The following is a 22,235-nucleotide window of genomic DNA, read 5'->3' on the forward strand; positions in this document are numbered from 1 at the left end:
AAGCCTAAACCCCGAGTCTGGAGGGAGAGAGGCATAGAGCTCTGCCTGAGAGGCATGATGGCTAGGAGCTTGAAACCATAAGTGGGTGTCCTCGAGGAAGACCTGCGGTGGGAGAGTGGTCAAAAGTGCAGCTAACCCTGAAACTGTGAAATCATTACCTTCAATGTTGACATATTTGTAGTTTTGTTGTGGGCAATTACAAGGTCGGTAATGCCAGGTGCAATTTTGTTCATCCCAATAATTGTAGCTGTAGGTGCCCTCACTGCCTGACTTTCGGTGTGTGTTGAAGTAGTCACAATAGACAGCTGAAAAAGCAAAAACAGAATGAAAGGTTGAATTTTTCAATTTATGGAATGTAATTCCTCAAAGGATTCAGAATAGGAGGAAGAAAGCGACTCAATGGTACTTGGTGACTCAAGGTAAGCCCTCCAACCTCGACTGTGGGTGAACTGATTTGAATCTGTGTTCTAGTGAGGTGTGAGTTAATTTCCTCCTTTCATAAGAAAAGGGGCAGATATAGGCATTTAGATATTTGTAATGTATAATATATTGATGTGTTAAATGGAAGCTATCAAGAACTATAGCTTTAAAGGTTTGATTATAATACTCTGTGAAGCCTATGCATAAAATTTCTCTATATAGCAACCATTGATAATTTTTCTTGCTTTATGGAGCCCCAGCCAACACAGCTTTCTCTGTTTATTTCCTTGCAATCCGCACAAAGATGATTTCATCACAACTATGAGAACAGTTTTTTTTTTTTTTTACAATATTGTGTTCCCTCTACTGTCTAGTTGGCTGTCAGTTCTGCAGTAGCAATAGGGAAAATATATTGCAAGATTATTATTTATGACTACTAGATTTTTCTCCCTCATTTCTCCATGACATGGTATGTGTTTCTGGTGAGGTTAATACTGATGAAATGTGCACGGTTAAGAGCACTACAGGATGAAGTCATCCATTTATCTAGAGCACAGATACAACATGGGAAGTGGCCACACAAGCAATCCCCCATGCTGCCCCATCAATGTACCTTAATCCTGTAATAATAATATGTCCCTTAAGCCCCTTTATAATTGGGCAAAGTGTAAAACGAATTGAAAACAAAAGCTAGTAATAAAAATCACATATGTCATTTTTTAAAGGTGTTCAAGAAACTTACGACAGAACTCTGGGGCTCTCCAGTCAATGCAGACACCTACATCTAAGCATGCCTTGGCATACACTGCAATGGCATCACACATGCATTCACAGTCTCCTCCAGAGTCACACCCACAGGAGTCTCGGACACAGGCATCATAATAAGGCATGCGGTATACCTTTGATTGAGAGACAAGGAATAAATTGGTTAACTAGGATTCTCTTGTACCTGTGCATTGATCAAAAAAGTTTCTTTCCTGTTTCTAGCTGGGCTAAACTACAGATGTTAGCTCAGGGTAAAGGGAGAACATTCAGAACATAATCTGCTCTGCTAAGTGAGAGTATGAATTATTCCTCTAGTTGTTGTGTAGTAAAATAAGCACAGCAATAATACAATTCCAATTCAAACTGTAATCTTTAGTAAAAACTTAGGCACTGCAAAATATCAATAGAAAATTATGACATTTTGAAGGATATCTCTAGAGCTGTATGTGTACTTAAACAGCTGTATATAGTTTCCATGTGATTAGGCAGCAAAACACATCCGCTAAAATAGAGGCACCTAAATTCAGCAGTTTCATACCCTGCACGGACACACATAAACACTGTTCACATTTCTCACTTGAGTTCACTTTCTGAAGACATGTTACAAACAGGAGGTACAAAATATTAAAGTGAAGCAGGCACAAGAATACATTTCATGCATGTGGCATTAATGCATCCTTGGGAGGAGGAAGGTACACACTGAAGTGTGAGGGGATCATCCTTTGGAAGACTGTAGACTATGTGTAAAGAAGCCAAAAACTTGCTTACCTTACTGTGACATGGAGCAAAGACCTGGCTGTTGATGATGGAACACTTCCTCTCTGCCCAAGCTTTACGATAAGGGTTCTTGCTACAGGGATCAACTACAAAGAACACATCCCCACACATAGGATTTTCCTTCCAAGAATTTACAAACTCCAGTTCATTTGCTGCCACGTATTTGCTTCGAGTTTCAAAGTCATCTCTCATGTTCCCGTTGTAATTCCCACACAAACCGCAGAGGTGATCCTACATGAAGAAATGAAAGCATTAATATCAAGTTGCCCCCTATTTGCTAATTGCAACCAATTATCTGAATCACACCTCTACCCCGATATAACGTTGTCCTCGGGAGCCAAAAAATCTTACCGCGTTATAGGTGAAACCACGTTATATTAAACTTGCTTTGATCCGCCGGAGCGCGCAGCCCCCCACCCCCAGCGCTGCTTACCATGTTATATCCGAATTCGTGTTATATTGGGGTCGCGTTATATCTTGGTAGAGGTGTATCTTTCTGTTATCTGCACTACTTTTTCTGATCCGTGATTGCTATCTATAAATACTGTGCCACATACTGTTAGTTTTTTGTATGTACAGCCTTTCTTGTTAAATGAACAATGGAAGGACATAGTGGAGTTCTTCCTGAATAGTGTTCACAAACAGAGATATAATCTGCACCTTTATGAGGTCAAAATAAATTCAAATGCCCTGTACAAATTTCCCTGCCCTTCTGGGGGATGAAAGGATGTGTTGTCATTTGGACAACACATGAGCTATCAGCTCAAAGATTCATGTTGTTGTGAAGTTTGGTAAGCAGCTAATAAGCAGCATCCAGTGAAGATCTCTGCTGCTCCAGGAGGGATGAGAGTTATGAGAGGCCTTCCTAGGAGACTTCTGCTGCTGTAGAAAGTTGTTACAATTGCCATCTCATGTACAGTTTGATTTGAATGTGGGGGTAAATGTATTTAACAAAGAAAGTTAAGGAAAGTTTATTAGGAAGTTACTTTGAATTACCTGTGCTTCTCTGAAGATCTTGATGAAAATATTCATGTGCTTGTTCCAGATAAGAGTCATGTTGTATTTTCCTGGGATAATGATATCGAACATCAGGTGAAGGGCATTCTTTTTCACGTGGAATTGTGTCAGAGGATTGTCCCCATATACAAAGTAGGTTTCCTCTGCCAGTATAAGTGTCATATTCTGAAAGCAAATTGGCCTGTAAGTTATAATATATCTCTCAGTATGTCCCTTTCTGTCTTTGTAACATTACCAGGAATCACTAAAGGGTGCTGCTACAGATTGTCATTTCTCTGTTTTTCTGAACTGATTGATTGTGGTTAGCTCTTGGAGAATTATTTATTGTCAGCTGAGTCACAGTCCTTAGATGATGAGCATCTCTGCCTGAGGTCTGGTCTACACTACAGACCTATATCAGTATAACCATGAGTGATGTAGTTGTACTGACCTAACCCCCCATGTAGACAGCGCTAAGTTAGTGAGAGAGCTTCTCCCCTAGACAGAGCTACTGCCTGTCAGGGAGGTGGATTAACTACGCTGATGGGAGAACTCTCTCCTCGGTGTAGAGCATCTTCATTAAAGCACCACAGCAGCGCGGCTGCATTAGTGCAGCTGTGCCAATGCAGTGTTTTAAGGGTAGATGTGCCCAGACTGTCTATTTCTCAACATCATTCTGAGGTGTAGATGTAGCCTATGTTATGCTTATGTAAGAAAGCAAAGCAGTGCATGATGCCAAAACATTATTCTCTTCTTCCATCTGCACCTATCCCATGCAAAGGTAAAACCTAGCCTGCCCCCAGCTGCCTGGATTTGTTCTATGAATATGCAAGTTTTGATTAACATGAAACAAACCCACCATGTTTCATGGTCAGTGTAGGGTGCAACAGCATTTTGTAATGGATTGTTTTGTTGTATATAACACTGCCATCACACTTATTTTATCTGTGTGCAGCAGGCTGAAGCACAGAGTTTTATTTCCATGATTTAAAATGAGTAGATGCAAAGTTACATAGAGAGATGGTAGCTAATATGGAGTCGATCAGTTTTGCCTTTCATGCACTCTTGTACTTTTACATCTTTCCTGAGAGCAGTGGTGCACAATAACAGTTACTTTTGAACCAATAATAGTGTTCCTCTGGAGCAAGTATTTAGGAGTTAAGTGCAAAAGAAGCTACTAGCTTCTTCAGTAAAGCATTGGCATTTTGCCTTTGCTGTTGCTAATTAACCAGGTGGCAAGTGTGTACTGTATGTAGTGATAGTTCCCTGGTCAAAACCCCAACAGTCCTCATTTGGTTTGCTATTGAAGCATGACTCTGAGATAATCTGATATTGATGTACTTTTGGTTCCCTCAGGACTAAGAACCACAAACCTACAAGGGAGGATGGAAGTTCTTTGGTAACAGAGAAAATAAGAATAATCAATTTCTCTAGTTTATGTATGCACCAACAGTGAGATAGTAGAGGAACTATAGGCAATTGGAGCCAAAGCCCACTAGCTGGATTACAGGGATTTTTTAGAATTCATATGCTGACCATGACGAGTCTTCCTTAATTTCACACAACTGCCTTCTTGGCTTCAATCTGTGGCTCAGGCAACATGATTGATACGCTTCCGTTGCAGGATTCTCCAATGTGAGGGTAAAATCCAAGGCTTTACTCTCATGGCTTTTAAACAGACCACAACTTTGGGGAGTGAAAGACTGAGATAGGGATTTCAAACCCTACTCCACAGCTCTAGGTCACCAAGTAGACTGCCCTATAAGACTTGACTGTAGACTCCTACACTGATATGAGGTCCAACCCAGATGGATAACAGCAGCATGATGTTCTTACCCCAAGGTGGATCTTGATAGACCTGGAGCAGGTGACTCCTGATTTCCCACAGATGACATTCTCAGTCACAATTTTAAAAGTGGAGTGAGAACTGTTCATACCGCAACCATCCTAAAGGAGAGAAACAGATTTGCTTAACCATTTGAGAGTTCAAAGTAACAGGGTGAACAAGAAGATTCAGTGTGCTGAACTATCACTTCAGGGAGTTTGCCTCTCAGCAAAACAGGCCAGCCTCACACACAAAATCCCCATTCAATGTGTAGCATGCTATAATTCCATCTCTGACTAGCTTCAAATCCAGTTATCAAGGAAATCATTTCAGTGGAATTTGTATACTGGCATCCCTCAGCTTCTGGGGTATTCTATGGCTTGTGGCAGCTTGGGCATTTTACCCATCTCAGAAACCACATTTTTGCAGGGGGAAAGGAGGGAGTCAGTAGGGTACTGCACCCTTGCATGGTGTTACTCTTGAAAGTACCAATGATCAAACTGCTGATTTGGTTTTAAGAATTACATCACTTCATTAGAAAACACTGTGTAGCTGGTGCAATATGCCTATGTGGGTAGATCATCCACAGGCACTCAAGTATGTTAGGAAATTTTCTTAGTGTCTTTTTGTGATTTCATATAAAATGTTGGCACTATGGTTGGTGTTGTTTTGTTTTTTGTTTGGTGTGTGTAAGGGGTTTTCAGATGAGGTCTTGAAATGAGCCCTAAATATGTCAGAGTTCATAAATCAAGCCATTTCTTGGCAATGAGTACATTGCCATAAGAAGCACTAGCACTGATGTTACCGTAGCTAGTATGTATTCGCAGTTGCCATCAAACACAAAGCGCTGTCCATCAAAAGTGGTGACATGTCCTTCTCCATAGAGGGTACATGTTGAGGAGCATTTAGATTTCTGAACACATTTCCATTTGCCTCTTGTACAGGTGCTAGTGGTGAGAAGAAAATTCTTGTTAGGAAGTTTTCAAGGGCATGCAGCTTTAACTCATCGCTACATACACACATTTTATATATGCTGTATTAACTTCATTGACTTAGTTTATATATGCAATGTGGTCAAATTATGATTAATATGGGAACTGTAACTTCAAATTTCCTGACTTTTGTGAAAATTAATGCATACTAAAGATGAAATTTTAAGTATATTTTTCCATTTAATTTACTTTAAAAAAGAGAAAACATGAGGCATTACAGGTTACATTGCCTTGAGTAAACAGCTCTTCTTGTCACTAAAGCAGATTTTGCTGTCCCTTTGGTTATTTTAATGAGAAGATGTGGACAGGGGTGCTGGAACAATTTTTATAGTGGGGGTGCTGAGAGCCATTGAACCAAACTGTAAACCCTGTATATAATGGAAACCACTTCAAGTCAGGGGATGCTGCCGCACCTCCCTGCTCCCCTAGTCCATCACCTCTGGGTGTGGAACTGGAAATGGTAGCAACTGCTGATTGAGAATGTAGCTAGAAAAGATGGAAGTAATGTCGATGGGTCAGTTGATCTATCTAGAGAAAGGGAGGATTGTGCTTGCACTTTCAATTGTGGTGGAATTGATATACTTTTCTAGTATGGCTTATAGTTTGAGGGCGCTATTGGATCCCACACTGCTTCTGGATGTGCAGATAGCATCAATTGTCATTATAGCCTTATCATTTTTGTGGCTGACCAGGAGACCACGACCTTTCCTCTTAGATATAGACATTGTCACAGTTATCCGTGGTTTTATCACTTTCACGCTTTATCATTATGGCAGAATTTGTTTAGCTCTGACCCTCAACTGCTACCTATTCTTCTTCTCCTTGCAACCATACTGTTGCACTGTATGCTTGTACAGTCTAGACAAATAAATAACTAGCAAAGAGAAAACTTGTAGATTCTTACCAGGTTTTGCATTCAGTGTGGATTTCTTCCCCTTTTTTATAAGAGATGCCACCATATTCACAGGGACACTCATCAGGTGGTACACACATTCCATCTAGATTCTCATATAGCCCATCAGTGCAGACACAGCCTGATTCACACCTAGTGGGTACCTAGGAAAGATCAGGAAATTGCAACATCAGTCATAAAAAACAATGCATGAAGGAAAGGAATGTAAAGAGAATGGATTGAAACATTTTGTTTTTATTGACCTATAGCCTTTCTTCAGTTTTGCTTTGTGTTATTTATTTGGTGCCAAGAGCCAGCCTATGCTATTACTTAAATCACTTTTACTTGTGCAAGTTAATGCCCTGTTATACAAGTTTTACTGCATTTGTAAAATATAACTAGTGTCTGAGGCAATAAGCTTTCTGGGGACTCCTTGAAAAAAGTTGTATTTCATGGGTACCAGCTGCTCAGACAATTCAAGAATAATGTATGTTTCTTTCCAGCCCAGAAGTCTGTTACATTATAATTCTGCTAATTGCTGTTTCTTTATTTAATAAGAAACCTTTATTACATTATGAAATATATATATATTGTTAGGTATATATATCGATATATACTGTGATTTGTAACTCTTTTCCTGTAATCAGTCAACATTTGGTGCACTTGAAATTAAAAAAAAAAGATCTATTTCTTGATATATCATGTTTTATTGTTTGGCATGGAAATCTACAGGGCAGTTTATTAAGTAAGTATTGCAATTTTCATGAAGATTCACTGTCTCGCTATTATTTATTGATAGTTCTTATATTGCCTCCATTACAGTGGTATCAGAATACCTATCTGAAACGTATTTATTCTCACAACACTTCTGTGACTTAGGCAGGTACTATTGTCCCATTTTACAGATGAGGAACTGAGAGGTATTTAGGTGCCTTGTGTGATTTTTTTAAAAAAACTAGTTGATTTTAATGGGTGTTACGCTCCTAGATGCTTTTGAAAATTTCACTAGGCATTTAAAGATCTTTAAAAATCTGGCACTAGGAGACTTGCCCAAGGCTGCATAGGAAGTCTATGACTGAGCAAGGAATTGAATGTGGGTCTTCCCAAGCCCCAGGCAACCACTGCTTCATCCTTCCTTTCACAGTGTGTTTCCATCACCGAGATGTGATCATAAAGATGTGGAACTCACACATTCAATTCCAGTGGCCAGCATCTGACAGGTAGGGGAACAGGAGGCTCCATATTTGTTCTCTGAGTTCTGTGAACATGACACATATTTTTTGGGAGGCTTGCAGTTTTCTAGCAGAAAAAAAAAGAGAAACAGAAAGTTATGAAGGGCTAACTCCGTTACATGGGGAAAATAATGCTTTTGAAGGCGAAGGTAAACTGTAGCCAAATGCATACCTGCAGGGTCTTGAGGTTTGCCAGTGCAACTCATCTTTCCATTAACACAAAAGCTAGAAAAGAAAAGAATATTTCAGTGTACATCCCTTACTAAATGGGACAATTAAAACTCGAGTTGTTTTATGGTTTTAATTTTTCCTCTTTGAATGTGATACCCTCCTAAGAAAACAATGTTCAGGCTTTTTGTCAAATGACTTCATCCTTTTCCAAGAAACAAACATTCCATCTATGCCTCTTGAGCCTCCCAGTTCCTTCAAAATGGAATACAAGCCAACATGCCTCTGCTTACTCTTTGGACTGCAACAATATAACCAGCAATGTCAGTAGTGTATGCAATGTGAGGCAGGGATCCTGTTTATGTGTTAGCACAGCACCTGGCAGCATAATTCTTATATCTCCTAGTGCTTCTCCAACATTTTCAGGGAAGACAGATTTTATGTGCCTAATATTTCCAAGGTAAAAGAGAACCAAATTAAAAAAACCAAAACTTTTGGACCCACCTTTCTTTTAGAAAGAAGCAAAACAAAAACAAAAACAAAAAAAAAGGGGAGGCAACAGCCCTATCGTAAAAAAAAAAAAAAAAATCTCTGCAGTTTGACAAAATCAAACACATGAACAAGCCCTCCCTTTGCAGTATGTTCATTTCTTTTAACTCACAAACTTACCAGGTAATGCCACCAATTATAGTTGACTGGTCAGGCAGGATGAACCTCTTATCTTCCAGGTAGCAGGGACACATGGATTTACGCACACATTCACTTCTGTGGTTCAAGTAGGTACCTTTAGGACAGTTGCAGCCATCAATAGGGATATCAGTAGGATAACATTCCAGGGTTTGGTCGGAAAGTGACAGGCACGTCCTATCACAGGCTTCAGTGTGGTAGCTGAATGTCTGATTGCCAGTACAGGAAATGGCTGTAAAATGAAGAAAAGAGTGTGAGTTACACTTCATTTCCCTGATCTCCCCTCAAAGGGGTGCTGGAGCCAGGGGAAGGTGCTGAATTAACAGTTTCAGTGTTAACTGCTGTCTCTTGCTTTCCTCTCTCAGAGTGAGAGTGAGAGAGAGTCCCTCTCTCAATCAAAGCATGGCTCCTTAGTGAGCTTTGCTGTGAGAAGCAGGAGGGTCTTTGGGAGTAGAGTAGACCCTGCAGGCCATCTTTGTAGAAACCTTAGGATCTGCAGGATTTCCCCTAGATGGAAAATCGACTGACCCTGTGGGTGATACCAAAGGATGACGACTATAGAGCTGTGTGTGCTGAAGCACTCATAGTTTCATGAGTAACTTTAGTCATCTTTGTGCTTCTTCCATGGAAGTTGGTGATAAAGCTCAGAGAACATCCTACTTTTTGGGGTATTTTGCATATACATTCCTTATGAAATCAAACCACTCCTAAAATGCAAATTCTGTAGAATTACCTACAAAAGTGATTTTTTTTTTGTGCCTGAAACTACTCCACGATACTTAATGATATTTCAGCAGCTTAGAGAGAATTTTAGAAGTGGAATGGTCTTAACCCAGGAGAGGACAGCACCGCCCAATTTGGTTCCATATCAAACACTGGAATTTTCCAAATGGAGGAATGTTTTTCTGAGTTTTCTAGGTAGCAGAGATGATATAGATATGCATCTGATTACAAACTTTTAAGAGCTAGTTGGGGTCACTTACTGCAGTTGTCTACAGTGTCCCTCCAGTTTACAAGGATCAGCCCCATTGAAGCACACACTCTTGCATAAGATTCCAGAGCAGAACAAATATAAGGAAAGGTCTCCTCATAGTTACAGGCTTGGTAGATGCATCTCTGAAAACAAACACAGAGTATTCTGTTAGGTCAGATGTTTGGAGAAGTCATCAGCACGCTCAGAAATAAATAATGCATTTTATAGATTACATGGAACAATTGAAAATGAACATATCTGTCTGAGTGGCTGATGTAAGTAAAATATACTTAGCACCAGGGCCGGCTCCAGGCACCAGCTCAGCAAGCTGGTGCTTGGGGTGGCCAATGGAGAGGGGCGGCACGTCCGGCTCTCCCGCGGCAATTCGGCAGCAGGTCCCTCGGTTCCTCTCGGAGGGAAGGACCTGCCACCGAATTGCCGCCGAAGACTGAAGCAGCGGTGGTAGAGCTGATCGCGATTGCGGCTTTTTTTTTTTTTTTTCTGCTTGGGGCGGCAAAAACCTTGGAGCCGGCTCTGCTTAGGACTTATACAGTGCTTTTCATCCTTAGATTTCAAAATGCTCCACAAAACTGAGCGCAAGTATCATTATCTCTATTTTACAGACAGGAAAACTATGCTCAAAAAGGTTAAATACCCTTGACGATGTTCATTTGGGGAAGGTTCTTGGGAAATACTAAATCAATTAGCTGTGTGAGAAAAAAACCTATCCTCTCCTTCCTAGTGACTGGGGGATAGCAGTCTGTGATCATACCAGACCTCGCCTGGCTAGGAGAAAGGTGTTTTTGAATGATTCTTGGTCCTAAGCCCCTCTTGTGCTCCCACACCATGTAGTGCTTCTCACTGCCTCACCTCAAGACTTTAGCAGAAGCTCCTACCTTGTAAAAAGGAGCAGGATTCACCACAGAATGGCATTTCTCAAACACTGTGCCCTTCTTAGTGAGAATGGAGCAATGGGTCTCTGCAGACATTTCTAAATGAGAGAAACAGTCATAGATGTTAAGCAATAGAGAGGTCAAGAATAAGAGATAAGGAGGTAGCTGTGTCTGTCTTATTTAATTTATTGAGAAGGTGATACTAGTTTTCAGTCACAGAATAGGAAAGCCAGAGACTAAGATCTCAAAGGACTTCAGGAAATCAGTGGGAGTATCAAGAGGAACTCCTGCAACTTATCAAAGGTACTTCAAACCCATAGTCAGATCTTTAGAGAGAGATCTTGTCATAGATTGGCTTATACAAGTATATTCTAGAAATCTACATCTTCCTATAGATGAAGGAATCAGTGATGTACAGTCCTCTTCTTCTTATCTCTTAGATCCTCTGTTCCCTTGTGGATGAGCTTATGGTAATCATTCAGAAAGAGCAAGTCAATTGGGGTGATCTGATAGGTCAGGGCATTCGACTTACTGTTCAATTGACTCATAGAGCAAGGGTCTGTGTCCCTCTCTGCAGCAGGGTGGCAGTTCCCTGATCTCCAGGAGTCCACAAACAGGGATGCTGTTCCTTCAATAATATCCATGCTGGTCATGAAATCATCTGTAGTGTCTCCATTGTAATTGCCACACAACCCTGATGACATGGGGAACACAAGGGACGAATGAAAAACAAGGAACATTTATTCACTAATAATATGTCTTTGCTGTATAGTAATAATAAAATGTATCAGTAATTATAACTGGAGTGGTAATGACTACTATAGATTAAATGGGTTAAGCATTTCTGTTATAAAACTGTTTTTCAATCACTCATAACTTTGTCTGTTTCACTTAGTAAGTTAAAATTCACCAAGTCTGTTCACTTCCTTCAGGTGAATTTGTATGGAAAGTTTTTTAGAGAAAAATAATTCAGTTCTTTTAAAAAATAAAAAGAAAGGGAGAAAATATTCTCCCAATTCCAACCGAAAAAAGTTGTTGTGACTTTTTTTTTAATGGCTCTAACATCAAAACAATTAGGTATAGAAAGTTAGAATGTGGCATGGAATATAGCCCTCACTGAGCACTGGAATTGAGTGTTCCAGTAAAACTTGGTTTTGATTTGGCTGAGTTTTGAGAGCTTGAAGAAATTGCTCTTTCTGCACATGCAGTGATCTGGTGCTGCTTATAGCATTCTAAACAAAAAGTTGTGCAGAATATGTATTCTTGGCTAAATCCGCTGCACAGTAAATACGTGTATCCCCTAAGATGCCCATTGATCAAGAGAGCCATTGGGTTCTTGAATAATCAATGTAATCTTCTAAGATGCACCATGAATTAGGTTGGGCTATATAGGTGCCATGACTCATTTGATGTGTAGTAAAGTACATGTTGAACAAGGCAGGGTTTCACAGGCATTCTTGCCTTTTACAAAGCACACCTTGTAGAAGATAGGTTGGGAAATCAACGTTATTACAAAGGAGTGTGGATATCACGCCTAGTCTGTGCCACTTCAAATTCTATTAATTGCTTTTGTTAAGGTTTTTGGAAAAAAGCTCTTATCAACACACAATAGCTTTCCATTGTAGCTTTTTAGAATCATAGGAAGAGTCTATCCATTATACAATGGCCATTAAAAGACACAATTTCACCGCCTCCCTCCTTCATAATGAAATGTGGAGGAGACTGGATTTCTTACCTAGGGTTCTGCCTTTGAAGAGAGGTCCAACTTTTATGTAGACGTGAAACACTGGCCAAGTTTGAACTATTAGTTCCAGCCCAAAGGTGGTATACATTTGAATGTGGGTGGAGGACTGTCTGAAAACGGTGATGTCAGCTAAAATAAATTAGATGATTTAAAATAATTACTTTGATTTATCTATTTATTTTAAAATCAGATGAATTAAATGTCTAATCCAGTCTTGCACATTCCGCGTTCTCCCTTGTTCTGTACCTGATCTAAAAGGTATCCACTTGAGTTCATCATATGTGTGAAGGTCATTTTGAGAAATCACAATTTTGTCCTGTGAAGAAGAGGGCACAGAGTCATTGAATCATAGAAATGTAGGGATGGAAGGGCTCTTGAGAGGTCATTTAGTCCATCCCTTCACACGGAGGTAGGATTAAATCTACTAGACATCCCTGATGGGTTTTTGTCCAACCCATTCTTAAAAATCTCCAGTAACAGGGATTTCACAACCTCCCTTGGTAAACTATTCCAGTACTTAACTATTCTTGTAGTTAAAGTTTCTCTTAATATCTAACCTTAATCTCCTTTACTGCAGATTAAGATGATTACTGCTTGTCCTACCCTCTGTGGACATGGAGAACAATAGATCAGAGTCCTTTTTGTAACAGCCCTTAACTTATTTTACAACTGTTATCAGGCTTCTTTTCTCAATTAATCTTCATCATTAAAAAATGTCTCAATCTGGACATTAATTGAGTCATTACTGCATAGCTGGGCTGAAGGCCAAGTGCCTCTTACTTCCTGAGACCTGCACGCAATCCAGTGCTCCCACAGAGTGGGAGAGAATTGGTATTTCTATTATCTTTATTTTAATCAACTATTACTGTCATCATGATATTTAGTGAGAAAAGTCTCATTAATTCTTTCCCTAGCAGACATCCTGCCACCCTGTTCTGATTTTTCACTTTGTAAAACTGGTCACTCTATGTTCAGCACCCCTAACTTGCTGAACTGATGTGACATTACACATCTCTCTGAAGTTATCTTTCCATTATGGAATACACTGCCATTTGAAGCAACTATTTTCCCCCTTTCCCCAGATTTTCATATGTCGACACCTGCAATGTCTCTGAACATTAACTTTGATAGACTGGCTACTGGAATGTTGCATAGGACTTGTGTACTGCACTCTTACCTTTGTAGAAAGGTAAATTATAGCAGTTAATGATGTTTCAGAATGAGAGTAACCAGACTTATCATACACAGCCATCAGGGTTCCATTGTACGGAAGGCTGGGACTCTGAAGGAAAACAAAAAAACATGGTTATGATGGGGGAAAAATAAACTATACCCCAAATCCATTTATCACTACAGAATCTTGTATTGTTCTTGCTGTTTTACCCTGAAATTGTACTTTTTGGTGGCGTTCGTATAAGATTCCTTGTAACCCTTCTCATTCTCACAAAATGTAAGTGAACTTGAAGCAATGGAGGAAGAAGGTATTCTGTGGTGCATTTCCAATACATCTTTAACATTTTATTTCTACAGAGTGACCCTTCTTGTATCACAGCACATTTCTCAAAGTAAACTAACACTGGGGACAGCCTGGTCTCTCCAACCTCTCTTAAAAAGAGAATATGGTGGGCTTCGTTTTCAAGTGCGGGTTCCTTTAATGCAGGATTTTGACGTGTTACTTAAATGCTAAAAATTGACACTTAGGCATGAATATTTAAAATAGCTGCATTAAAAAGTCAACATTTTTCAACTGTTACTAGCCAGTGATATCTTAGATACTGCAATTTTATCCCATTCTATGTATAGGGAAATATTGTTGTGTCTCAGATACTAGGATTTCACTGTTAGCAAATGTTGACTTTTTAATGATGGCCGTAGTAATGTATGGGGTGAAATGCAAAAAAAATTGGGTTTCCTGTGTACCCGTTCACAGCCAATACCTTCTTATCAGCATTTGCATCAAGGAAACCTATTTTGGCGATCCTTGGATTTGAGGTTTTTTAATTTTGCAGTTTGTGCCCTTTATTAGTTACTAAGAGAATTTACTGGTGATACAAATGCCAGAAACAACTTAAGCTGTTTGAATCCTTGGTGGCCAATTGCTGCTTATCTCTGCTCCTTTAACAAAAACAGTGTGGACCAACCAATCTCCCCTTCTCAGCAAGACTTCAACTAAACTACGAATAGTAATTTTTCCTCTAACAAGTGGCAGCCCTTTCTAGGACAGATACTCAATGTCTGTTCCAGGGGAAATTTCATTTCAGGTTTCTGTTTGTTCCAAGGTGATGAATAAACTGATGGCATCTTCTACCTGTCTGAAGCTAGGGCAGCCCTGTAAGTAAATACTTTTTACCTGTGGCAATTGCTGGTCAATCTTATGATGGATTCTGAATTACAAAGTTTCCATTTTGTAATTATGTTTACTTGCAAGTTGGAGCCATTGAGTATAAACTGTTGAGATGTTATCAAATAACTACAATAAAGATTTCATTTTACATCTATATAATCTTACCCTTTGGACCTGGAAGTGACGTTGGAAATAAATTAAACAAAGAACTTCTGTGTGATCTATCTGGGACAACTATTCCTGACAGCTTCAACCATCCTTATAATGATTATAGAGTGTTATAAAGTTAACGAATTATCCCAAAGCCAATTGTGCATAGTATCATTTCCTAATGCTAGGAGTTTTGGGGTTTCCTGACATTACATTATGCAACAATGCAAAACACTTGCCAGCTTTTTCAACACCAAATTGCTACTTGGCATCACATATGATATGTGGGATAAATGGAGGTCATTGGAAGATTTTAGTTTATATGGGGGGGCGGGAATAAAGGTAGATTGTACGTATGACACTTCCCTTCTGTTGATCTTGTGTAGTTTATGATCTCTGCAGCTTACCTTCATGAGGATGTATGTGCAGACTCCGTGGAACCTGTATGACCTGGAATCAAACGTGGTGACAAAGGAGCCTCCCTCCAGGGAACATCTTCCTGGGCAGGGTAGTTCATTGCAATTCCACTGGCCCATTGTACATTTACTGGGGAAAACAAGAATGTGCGTTAAATGACTATTACCAGTCTAGCAGGATTTGGTTCCACTATCTGGGGGGTTTGTTGTTTTTTTATTGCCTTACAACAGCATGTCTGTGGTCATATCTCTGTGTAGCAATATTTTGAAGTTGACAGCCTCAGGCTCTTCCACTGTGGAAATCTGAAGATGACTAAATTGATCATCTTGGATAGTGGTTGATGTATGCCACAATGAGTAGTCAACATGATATAGTACCTTACATGTTCTAAACTTTCATTTCCATTATCTCCTGAATTCTTTTTTTTTTTTTTTTTGGCTCTAAATGTTCAATAACTTCTTAGTTAGGAAATATATACATTAATGTGTATATAATTCTTTTCCTCTGTGATTTTTTTGTGTTTTGCATTATCATTTGCTAAATATATTAGTAGACACTATTTATCTCAATCTGTAGTTGATGAGACCCTTGTGTGATGGGGTGTCCACCTCACACAAGACTGGAAGGGGTTACGGTGGCCGAGTAGGCCAATTAGCTCCACAGGTTGAACCTAGAGGAGGAGCCAGGGAGCAGGTAGTTGAGTGAAAGGAACAGGCAGGGCCTATAAAGCCAGGTAATGGGCTACAGATAGGGCTGTTGGGAAAAGCAGTCAGCAGTCACTCCCTGGGAAGAGGGAGGAGGGTTGGTGGAGCTGGTATACTCAGGAAGAGGGGGAAACAGAGGGTAAGAAGAAGGCCAGGGAAGGAGCAGTGAAACCAGAGGGAGGAAGCCGAGAACTGCTGAGCTGAGGGTCCCTGGACTGGAACCTGAAGAAGAGAATGGGCCCGGGTTCCGGTACCAGCCACCAAGGGTGTGGCACAGAACTGGGCTGCCATAGGGGAAGACTGCCTAGGATTGCTGATGGACTGTTCCCCAGAAGGGGAGGACCTTATTGACCTAGCTAGAGTGCCAAGCCACGAAGAGGAAGCTGCAGTTCCTGAGGTTGAGAGTGGGGCTCCAGAGTGAGACAATGGGAGAAGATACCACCAGAGGGCAAGTGTGAGCTGGCAGAGCTAATCTCCAGTATGACCAGCAGGAAGCACCACTGTGGTCAGTGAATCCCGTGACACCTTGTATGGCTTGGGTCTCCATCAGCCATGTAAATCATAAATGAATCAATGATGAAAAGTGTTGCACTGGAGACCAAATTCCTTTCTTTATCCGCAGAATAGGTGCAGCATGGAAAACAGTAGAGCAATATTCTCCATGTTGCAACACCAAATTATTAAAACACTAACCTTGGAGAACCATTTCTAGTGGTAAAAGGGGAGTTTAGTCCCCACAGCCCATTCAGTGCTTTAAAGCCTCCTGCTCAGATTGCCAGCAAAGTTGACCATTAGTAATAACTTTGGTGATAGTTATTGCACATTTGCACAGAATAAGGCTACGTTTGTTTTTGTATACATAGAGCAGAAAATTAGGCATACATTACTCTATCAGCAATTGCAGAGGTAGGGTCCTGAGTGTTCAAAACAGATTTGTGTACAGATGATGTAAACACATTTGTGTCTGTTCTTTGAAAGTCTGGGCCACAATCATGTCAATTTTTCCAGCCACTTGGCCAGGATGCTTTCCACACTTTTCAAAGAAATCTGCCACCACTCACCAGCTCCTGCATGTTGCTTTCATGGTAACGCCAGGATCATATCTCTCCCCATTCAGTGTACACGGGCACTGGTCAATGGGAACACATGTTCGATTTTTTGAGATGTCATCAAGAACAGTACCTATCAAAAGAAGCAAATAAATTAGATAGATAGTCATTTTCAGACGCTTAGCTACCACTTAGCTCCTCAGAACTCAGAACTGTTATATTATGTGCCCAGTGTCTTGCAGAGGCAACATTTCAGAGAGTGGCACTTCAGCACAGCCTTTTGTGCAGACACAGAGGTGTTGTATATAGTGTGTTTTTCCATATCTGCTAAATATTAGCTCCCTTATTTAGAATAAGATTAAGTCTCTATAAAGAATAACAGATTTTGGCCACGTAATGGGAATGAATTAGCTTTACATTTTACTACTGAAATGTCAGGAAATGCCCAAGAATAATGGGAATAAACTGAATTTTTGTAGAACAGTTCAACCTGAAGTATGCCTTGGGCTTTTACAAACTCTGCATAACAAAGCACAATCTCTCTATTCACCAATGAAATGCAGCCACTTCTGGATGGCAACTGTCTAACAGCGCATGGCAACACCACATAAGAGATTAGCACAACAAGTTAATTATATCCAATCCAATTTAAACTATAGGGGGGAACCTTAAGTAGGCAGGGTATAATTATCCCATATTGGCCAGAATGGGGGTGTTACTTCTCTATTCTTGCAAAAAGTGTCAAGGGATCTTTAATGACCCCAAGGTGTCAGGACCTCAGTTTTATATCTCATCTGAGAAATGGCACTTCCAGCAGCACAGTGTCCAATACCATGATGTGGTGTATTAATTAAATGGACAATTTTTTGTCTGCTGGATATGTGCCAAAACTATTTGCATGAATGATTTATGATGAAATCAATACTAGTTTTACGGTAATACTTTACCTTCTGGGCAGAAGCAACCATATGTACAGTAACTGGAACAGCTGTACTCTGGGTTGGAACAGGTTTTAACACATGGAGAACCACACTCCTTGTATATTTGGTCAGCTGAACATTTTCCTACAGCTGCAATACAACAACAATGAAAAGTATTAAGGCATCTTTCTAAATATGAACAAAGGAAAACTTCTCACCTGCCCTAGAGACTGGAGATGAGGCTCTCCCCACCCTCCTGGTATCTGGCACTCCCTGTAGCACAAGAACCTTCACAAGTCCCCAGTCTATCACCTCACCATAGCCCAGACACCCACTCTATTCATTTTTCATTCTTTATCCCAGACGTACTGGAGACCACATATTCCAGACAAAGGCTAGAGTTTAGATCACCTTTTCTACATGCACCCTACACCTATAGGCTTCAGACCCCTGAAACCATGCACACTTCTGAAAAATTAGCCTGAGGTCCCTCTGTATCTGTGACCGGCTGGGAGAGTGAGAGCAGATTATACCAGTTACAATAAAAGCCATAGGTGTGGTTTTAAAAAGTGCCTGTGTGACTTCAGGAACAATCTTATTGACTTTCAGTGGGATTTGTGCTCCTAAGTCACTTAGGTGCTTTTGAAAATCCTACCCTATAGCATTATTAATATGCAGAACAGGGGACATGTAAGTTTTTCATGTGACAACTAGTAGTATTCTCCCATCAGGAAGGGAAAGATAAGTAGGAGAAGGGAGAGTTAAGATTAGCATTGGAATTTCAAGCACCAGATCCTCCACTGCCTTGCACCTTATGTCGTGATTTTTCCTGCCAAAATCATTGCCAGGCTCATTAAGTAATATTTGGAACCCATTTTGCACAAGTATCAATGACTATGAATGGTGCAGAGCAGGGGATAATCAGACCCTTGATGTTTTCAGAGTTTCGGATACTTGTTTTTTGGAGTATAATATTTTTATTTCCTAACTGGCAAATATTTGTTTTTTAACCTTCACTCTGAATATCCTCACTTTCGCTTTTTTTTTTATAACTACAAATTCTAGTAACTTTTTTTTTAAGTGAATGGCCTGCTTGCAACATTAATATTGTCGTAACAAAAGCTAGACTGGGGATATTATTTTTAGTATGATTAATGAGCATTATTATATAGCGTTGTAAACATGTACAGTGCCTTACAAATAGTGATTGGGAAAGGCTTGCTGCCCTGAGGACTTTACAATCTAAAAGAGGCAAGACAAATTGAATGCTAAACAAAACTGGGACACCTATTTAGGGAAAGGAGATTGGGGGGAGAATATTGGAGGCATGAAGAAAAGAACAATTCCAGGAAGAAGTGGGATTTGGAGGAGTGGGAGTGGGAGGTGGCACTTGGCATGCAGGAAGCAGGAGATTTTCCCTGAGCACAGGGAGAAGCATGATGGAAGGCAGAAAGCCAAAAGTGTAACAAAGAGCTGGAGAGCAGTCGTACATGAAAACTGGGAGGAGTACAGGGACTAAGCGAAGAGACGGATATGAGATCAGAGATGTAGGCAGGGCAAGAGGATACAAGGCCTTCAAGGTGAAAATAAGGAACGTGTGATAAAACATCAGAAGTCAATTATTGGATTCAGGAATATAATCCTGTCTGGATTATATTCATCTCCCTTCTCATGCTAAACTCCAAATAAATAGTAGCAGATGTTGAAATCACATGTAACAGAATAAGGAGGAAGGAGAAGATGTTCCTGTTAAAGCAATTTATTTTTAAAAATAAGTTATGTTTGGGTACTGAACACCAGTTATAGAGTGTGAGGCAGCTCAACTTTCCCATTAACTAGGTGCTTGGAGTTTCAGAGGGATATGCTTCACTGCCTTAGACTCTGAATGTCACTAAGTGTCATTTGGCATCTTGATCTCTTCCCAAAATTCTGCCTAGAATTCTGTCTTCTGTCTTATCCATTAAGCTTTCAACTGGGCTGTATTGTGTTGTAATTAAAATTAATGAATATGCTTTTTGAGAGTCCTTTGCCAAAGGTTTGCCACATCATGCTTCCTGCTTTGTTAAACTTCAAAACAGGCATGATGAAATCAAACAATTTTGATCCATAAAGGGTTGTACTTTCAGTCTCTTGAGCTCCATTTAAAGTTACAAGGAAATATACACATCAAAACAAAATTCACTTGATGATGCCTAGCTTCACCTGATTTCACTTCATAACTAGTCATTTCATAGGATTTCAATGCAAACTAAAATATAATGCAAACATAAACTAGCCATTTGTGACTTTTGCTGAGCCTGATCTGATTTGTGTTTGTAATGAAACCTCTAACCTGGAGAATTGAATTGTTTTGAGTTTAAACGCGAACAATTAGCACAGGTGTAGCTGAACGTAGCATAGCACCTTTGCTAAGATGACCAATAATTTAAAACAATAGGACAAGCACTGAAATTAATTTGAATGGTTAGTTCCTGCATATTTCTTAATAGATGAAATATTACTTTGCCTGTAATGGCTTGTCAACACTGCAGTTTAGCTGACAGAAGAATCAAAAGCAAGCATTTCAGAATATGGTTTGTTTCTTTAAAAGAAATATTATTTTAAGGTGTTTGATAAAGAAACAGCTTTAGGAATGTGTGACCTGGTCAGCTGACTTAGCTGTTGAGCTACGGGGACACAATTTAAGTTATAAATTCATCTTTTTTTTTTTTTGCGGGATACCAAACTCTGACTCTTGTAGGTTACCATTTGCTCAACGATCATCCCAGGGTCTATAACCCAACCCAAGCCAACCCCTCCTTGATTTATATGGGTGGAAGCTTTCCTAGAGGCTTTTTAAAATTTCATGAATCATTCTTTATCTATATGGCATATAAGTAAAGTTGTGGAGTAAAACATGATAACTTACAGCAGAAGTCTTCACTCCTCCAATCAGACACTGCTTGATTGGACATGGTACATTGCCTAGAGTACTCTGACAGTGTAGCACAAGTACAGTTTCTTTGCCCTGGATCACTACAGTCCTGCATATCAAGCTGACAACGGATGACAAACGCTTTCTTGGACACGTTGCAAGCTGGAGACACAAGGTTGAGTAACTGGGAGCAGATCCTGGCCTAAATAAATAATAAAAAATAATTGGAAAGTGGATGCTAGTCATGTCCTTGCTATATTCAAATGTCAATGAAACAAGCAGAACTTGATCATTAAATTACTAGAGGAATTGTTTGCAGCTCTCAGTTATACTATTGTGTTTATTTGGATCAAAGTGCATAGGAAATTCTGGAAATGGAAGAGAATACAAATGATACATTTTAAAGGGGAAAAGCTCTGTAAATATTTAATCTATTTTCCCTCTCATCATACTAAAAGCTAATCATTCTTTTACTGTCCTCACACTTCCATGACCATGGATTACAGCGTTACATGCAGGGATTATGTTCTCTCATGAAGAATTAGCAAAAGGAAGACTGTATTTTGGAACAGCAATGCTATGGACACCTAAAAACCCCTCAAAGTGCAGACGTGCCTGGCAGCCCAAGAGCACATTGGACATTTAGTGAACCTATGCTTGATTACAAGAGGTAACACAATGTTTTCTATAGTGTGTCTGGGTGACATAACTCCTTATTGTACACACAATGATGCTTTTAGGAATGTAGTCATAGCTGGCAATGTTGAATTTTTAAAAAATATTGTTTTTATTTTGCTGGTATTGCACATAATGTTATCTGCTGAAGTACAACATCTCAAAGGAAAACAATGTTAAAGTAGCAGACCCGTGACTGATTGAGCCAAAAGAAGTACTCCAGCAGTTCAAAGCAAGATTCTTTTAACAAGCTGGGCTAGAACCCTGCACCGCTGTAGCTCCTTACATCCAGATGATTATTTTCCACTTAAAGATATACAGTGGCTCTTGTTCAAACCAATAGTCAGTTCCCTTCCTTATATCCTGCCATTTGTTGCCTCCCCCTAGAATGGTATTCTAATTGCCAGCTTGTTCTATGGAGCACTACAGCTAGCCGTTCCGGGAGAAGGGCTGTTTTTTATAGGCAAATCTAATGGAATTCTTGGATTGTCAAATGAATGGTAGAAAAATATCCTTAAAATAGTAGGGATGGGGGGAAAGTGTAATGCTGCCCATTTCAAGAGAAAAATCGCTGTCCTTTCAGCACACTCTATTTACATAGTGTCTACATACAGTAAAAAAATAATCACTTTATAACAGCTGCAATATAAATGCATATTCTGACATACAGTTACAATTAGTCCAAAATGAGCAAGCAT

General features: G+C 39.8%; 1 protein-coding gene across 1 annotated transcript in view; it reads right to left on the bottom strand.

Moving 5' to 3' along the window:
* The window catches only part of MUC6 (mucin 6, oligomeric mucus/gel-forming), a 57,285-nt gene that overhangs the window by 12,844 nt on the left and 22,206 nt on the right, over nucleotides 1–22,235 (bottom strand). Inside the window, exons 9-28 of the mRNA XM_054026135.1 lie at nucleotides 20,857–21,064; nucleotides 17,976–18,098; nucleotides 17,041–17,161; nucleotides 15,266–15,404; nucleotides 13,542–13,646; nucleotides 12,611–12,680; nucleotides 12,356–12,493; nucleotides 11,153–11,314; nucleotides 10,624–10,718; nucleotides 9,738–9,870; nucleotides 8,737–8,986; nucleotides 8,072–8,124; nucleotides 7,857–7,966; nucleotides 6,680–6,831; nucleotides 5,589–5,730; nucleotides 4,795–4,905; nucleotides 2,959–3,144; nucleotides 1,954–2,193; nucleotides 1,163–1,319; nucleotides 159–305 (exon numbers count right to left, since the gene is read on the bottom strand). Of these exons, the coding sequence (XP_053882110.1) occupies nucleotides 159–305; nucleotides 1,163–1,319; nucleotides 1,954–2,193; nucleotides 2,959–3,144; nucleotides 4,795–4,905; nucleotides 5,589–5,730; nucleotides 6,680–6,831; nucleotides 7,857–7,966; nucleotides 8,072–8,124; nucleotides 8,737–8,986; nucleotides 9,738–9,870; nucleotides 10,624–10,718; nucleotides 11,153–11,314; nucleotides 12,356–12,493; nucleotides 12,611–12,680; nucleotides 13,542–13,646; nucleotides 15,266–15,404; nucleotides 17,041–17,161; nucleotides 17,976–18,098; nucleotides 20,857–21,064 (2,842 nt within the window). The remainder of the gene's footprint in view (nucleotides 1–158; nucleotides 306–1,162; nucleotides 1,320–1,953; nucleotides 2,194–2,958; nucleotides 3,145–4,794; nucleotides 4,906–5,588; nucleotides 5,731–6,679; nucleotides 6,832–7,856; nucleotides 7,967–8,071; nucleotides 8,125–8,736; nucleotides 8,987–9,737; nucleotides 9,871–10,623; nucleotides 10,719–11,152; nucleotides 11,315–12,355; nucleotides 12,494–12,610; nucleotides 12,681–13,541; nucleotides 13,647–15,265; nucleotides 15,405–17,040; nucleotides 17,162–17,975; nucleotides 18,099–20,856; nucleotides 21,065–22,235) is intronic.

Source organism: Malaclemys terrapin, chromosome 4 (genome assembly GCF_027887155.1).
Source record: "Malaclemys terrapin pileata isolate rMalTer1 chromosome 4, rMalTer1.hap1, whole genome shotgun sequence".
In the NCBI taxonomy this organism is placed as follows: domain Eukaryota; kingdom Metazoa; phylum Chordata; order Testudines; family Emydidae; genus Malaclemys; species Malaclemys terrapin.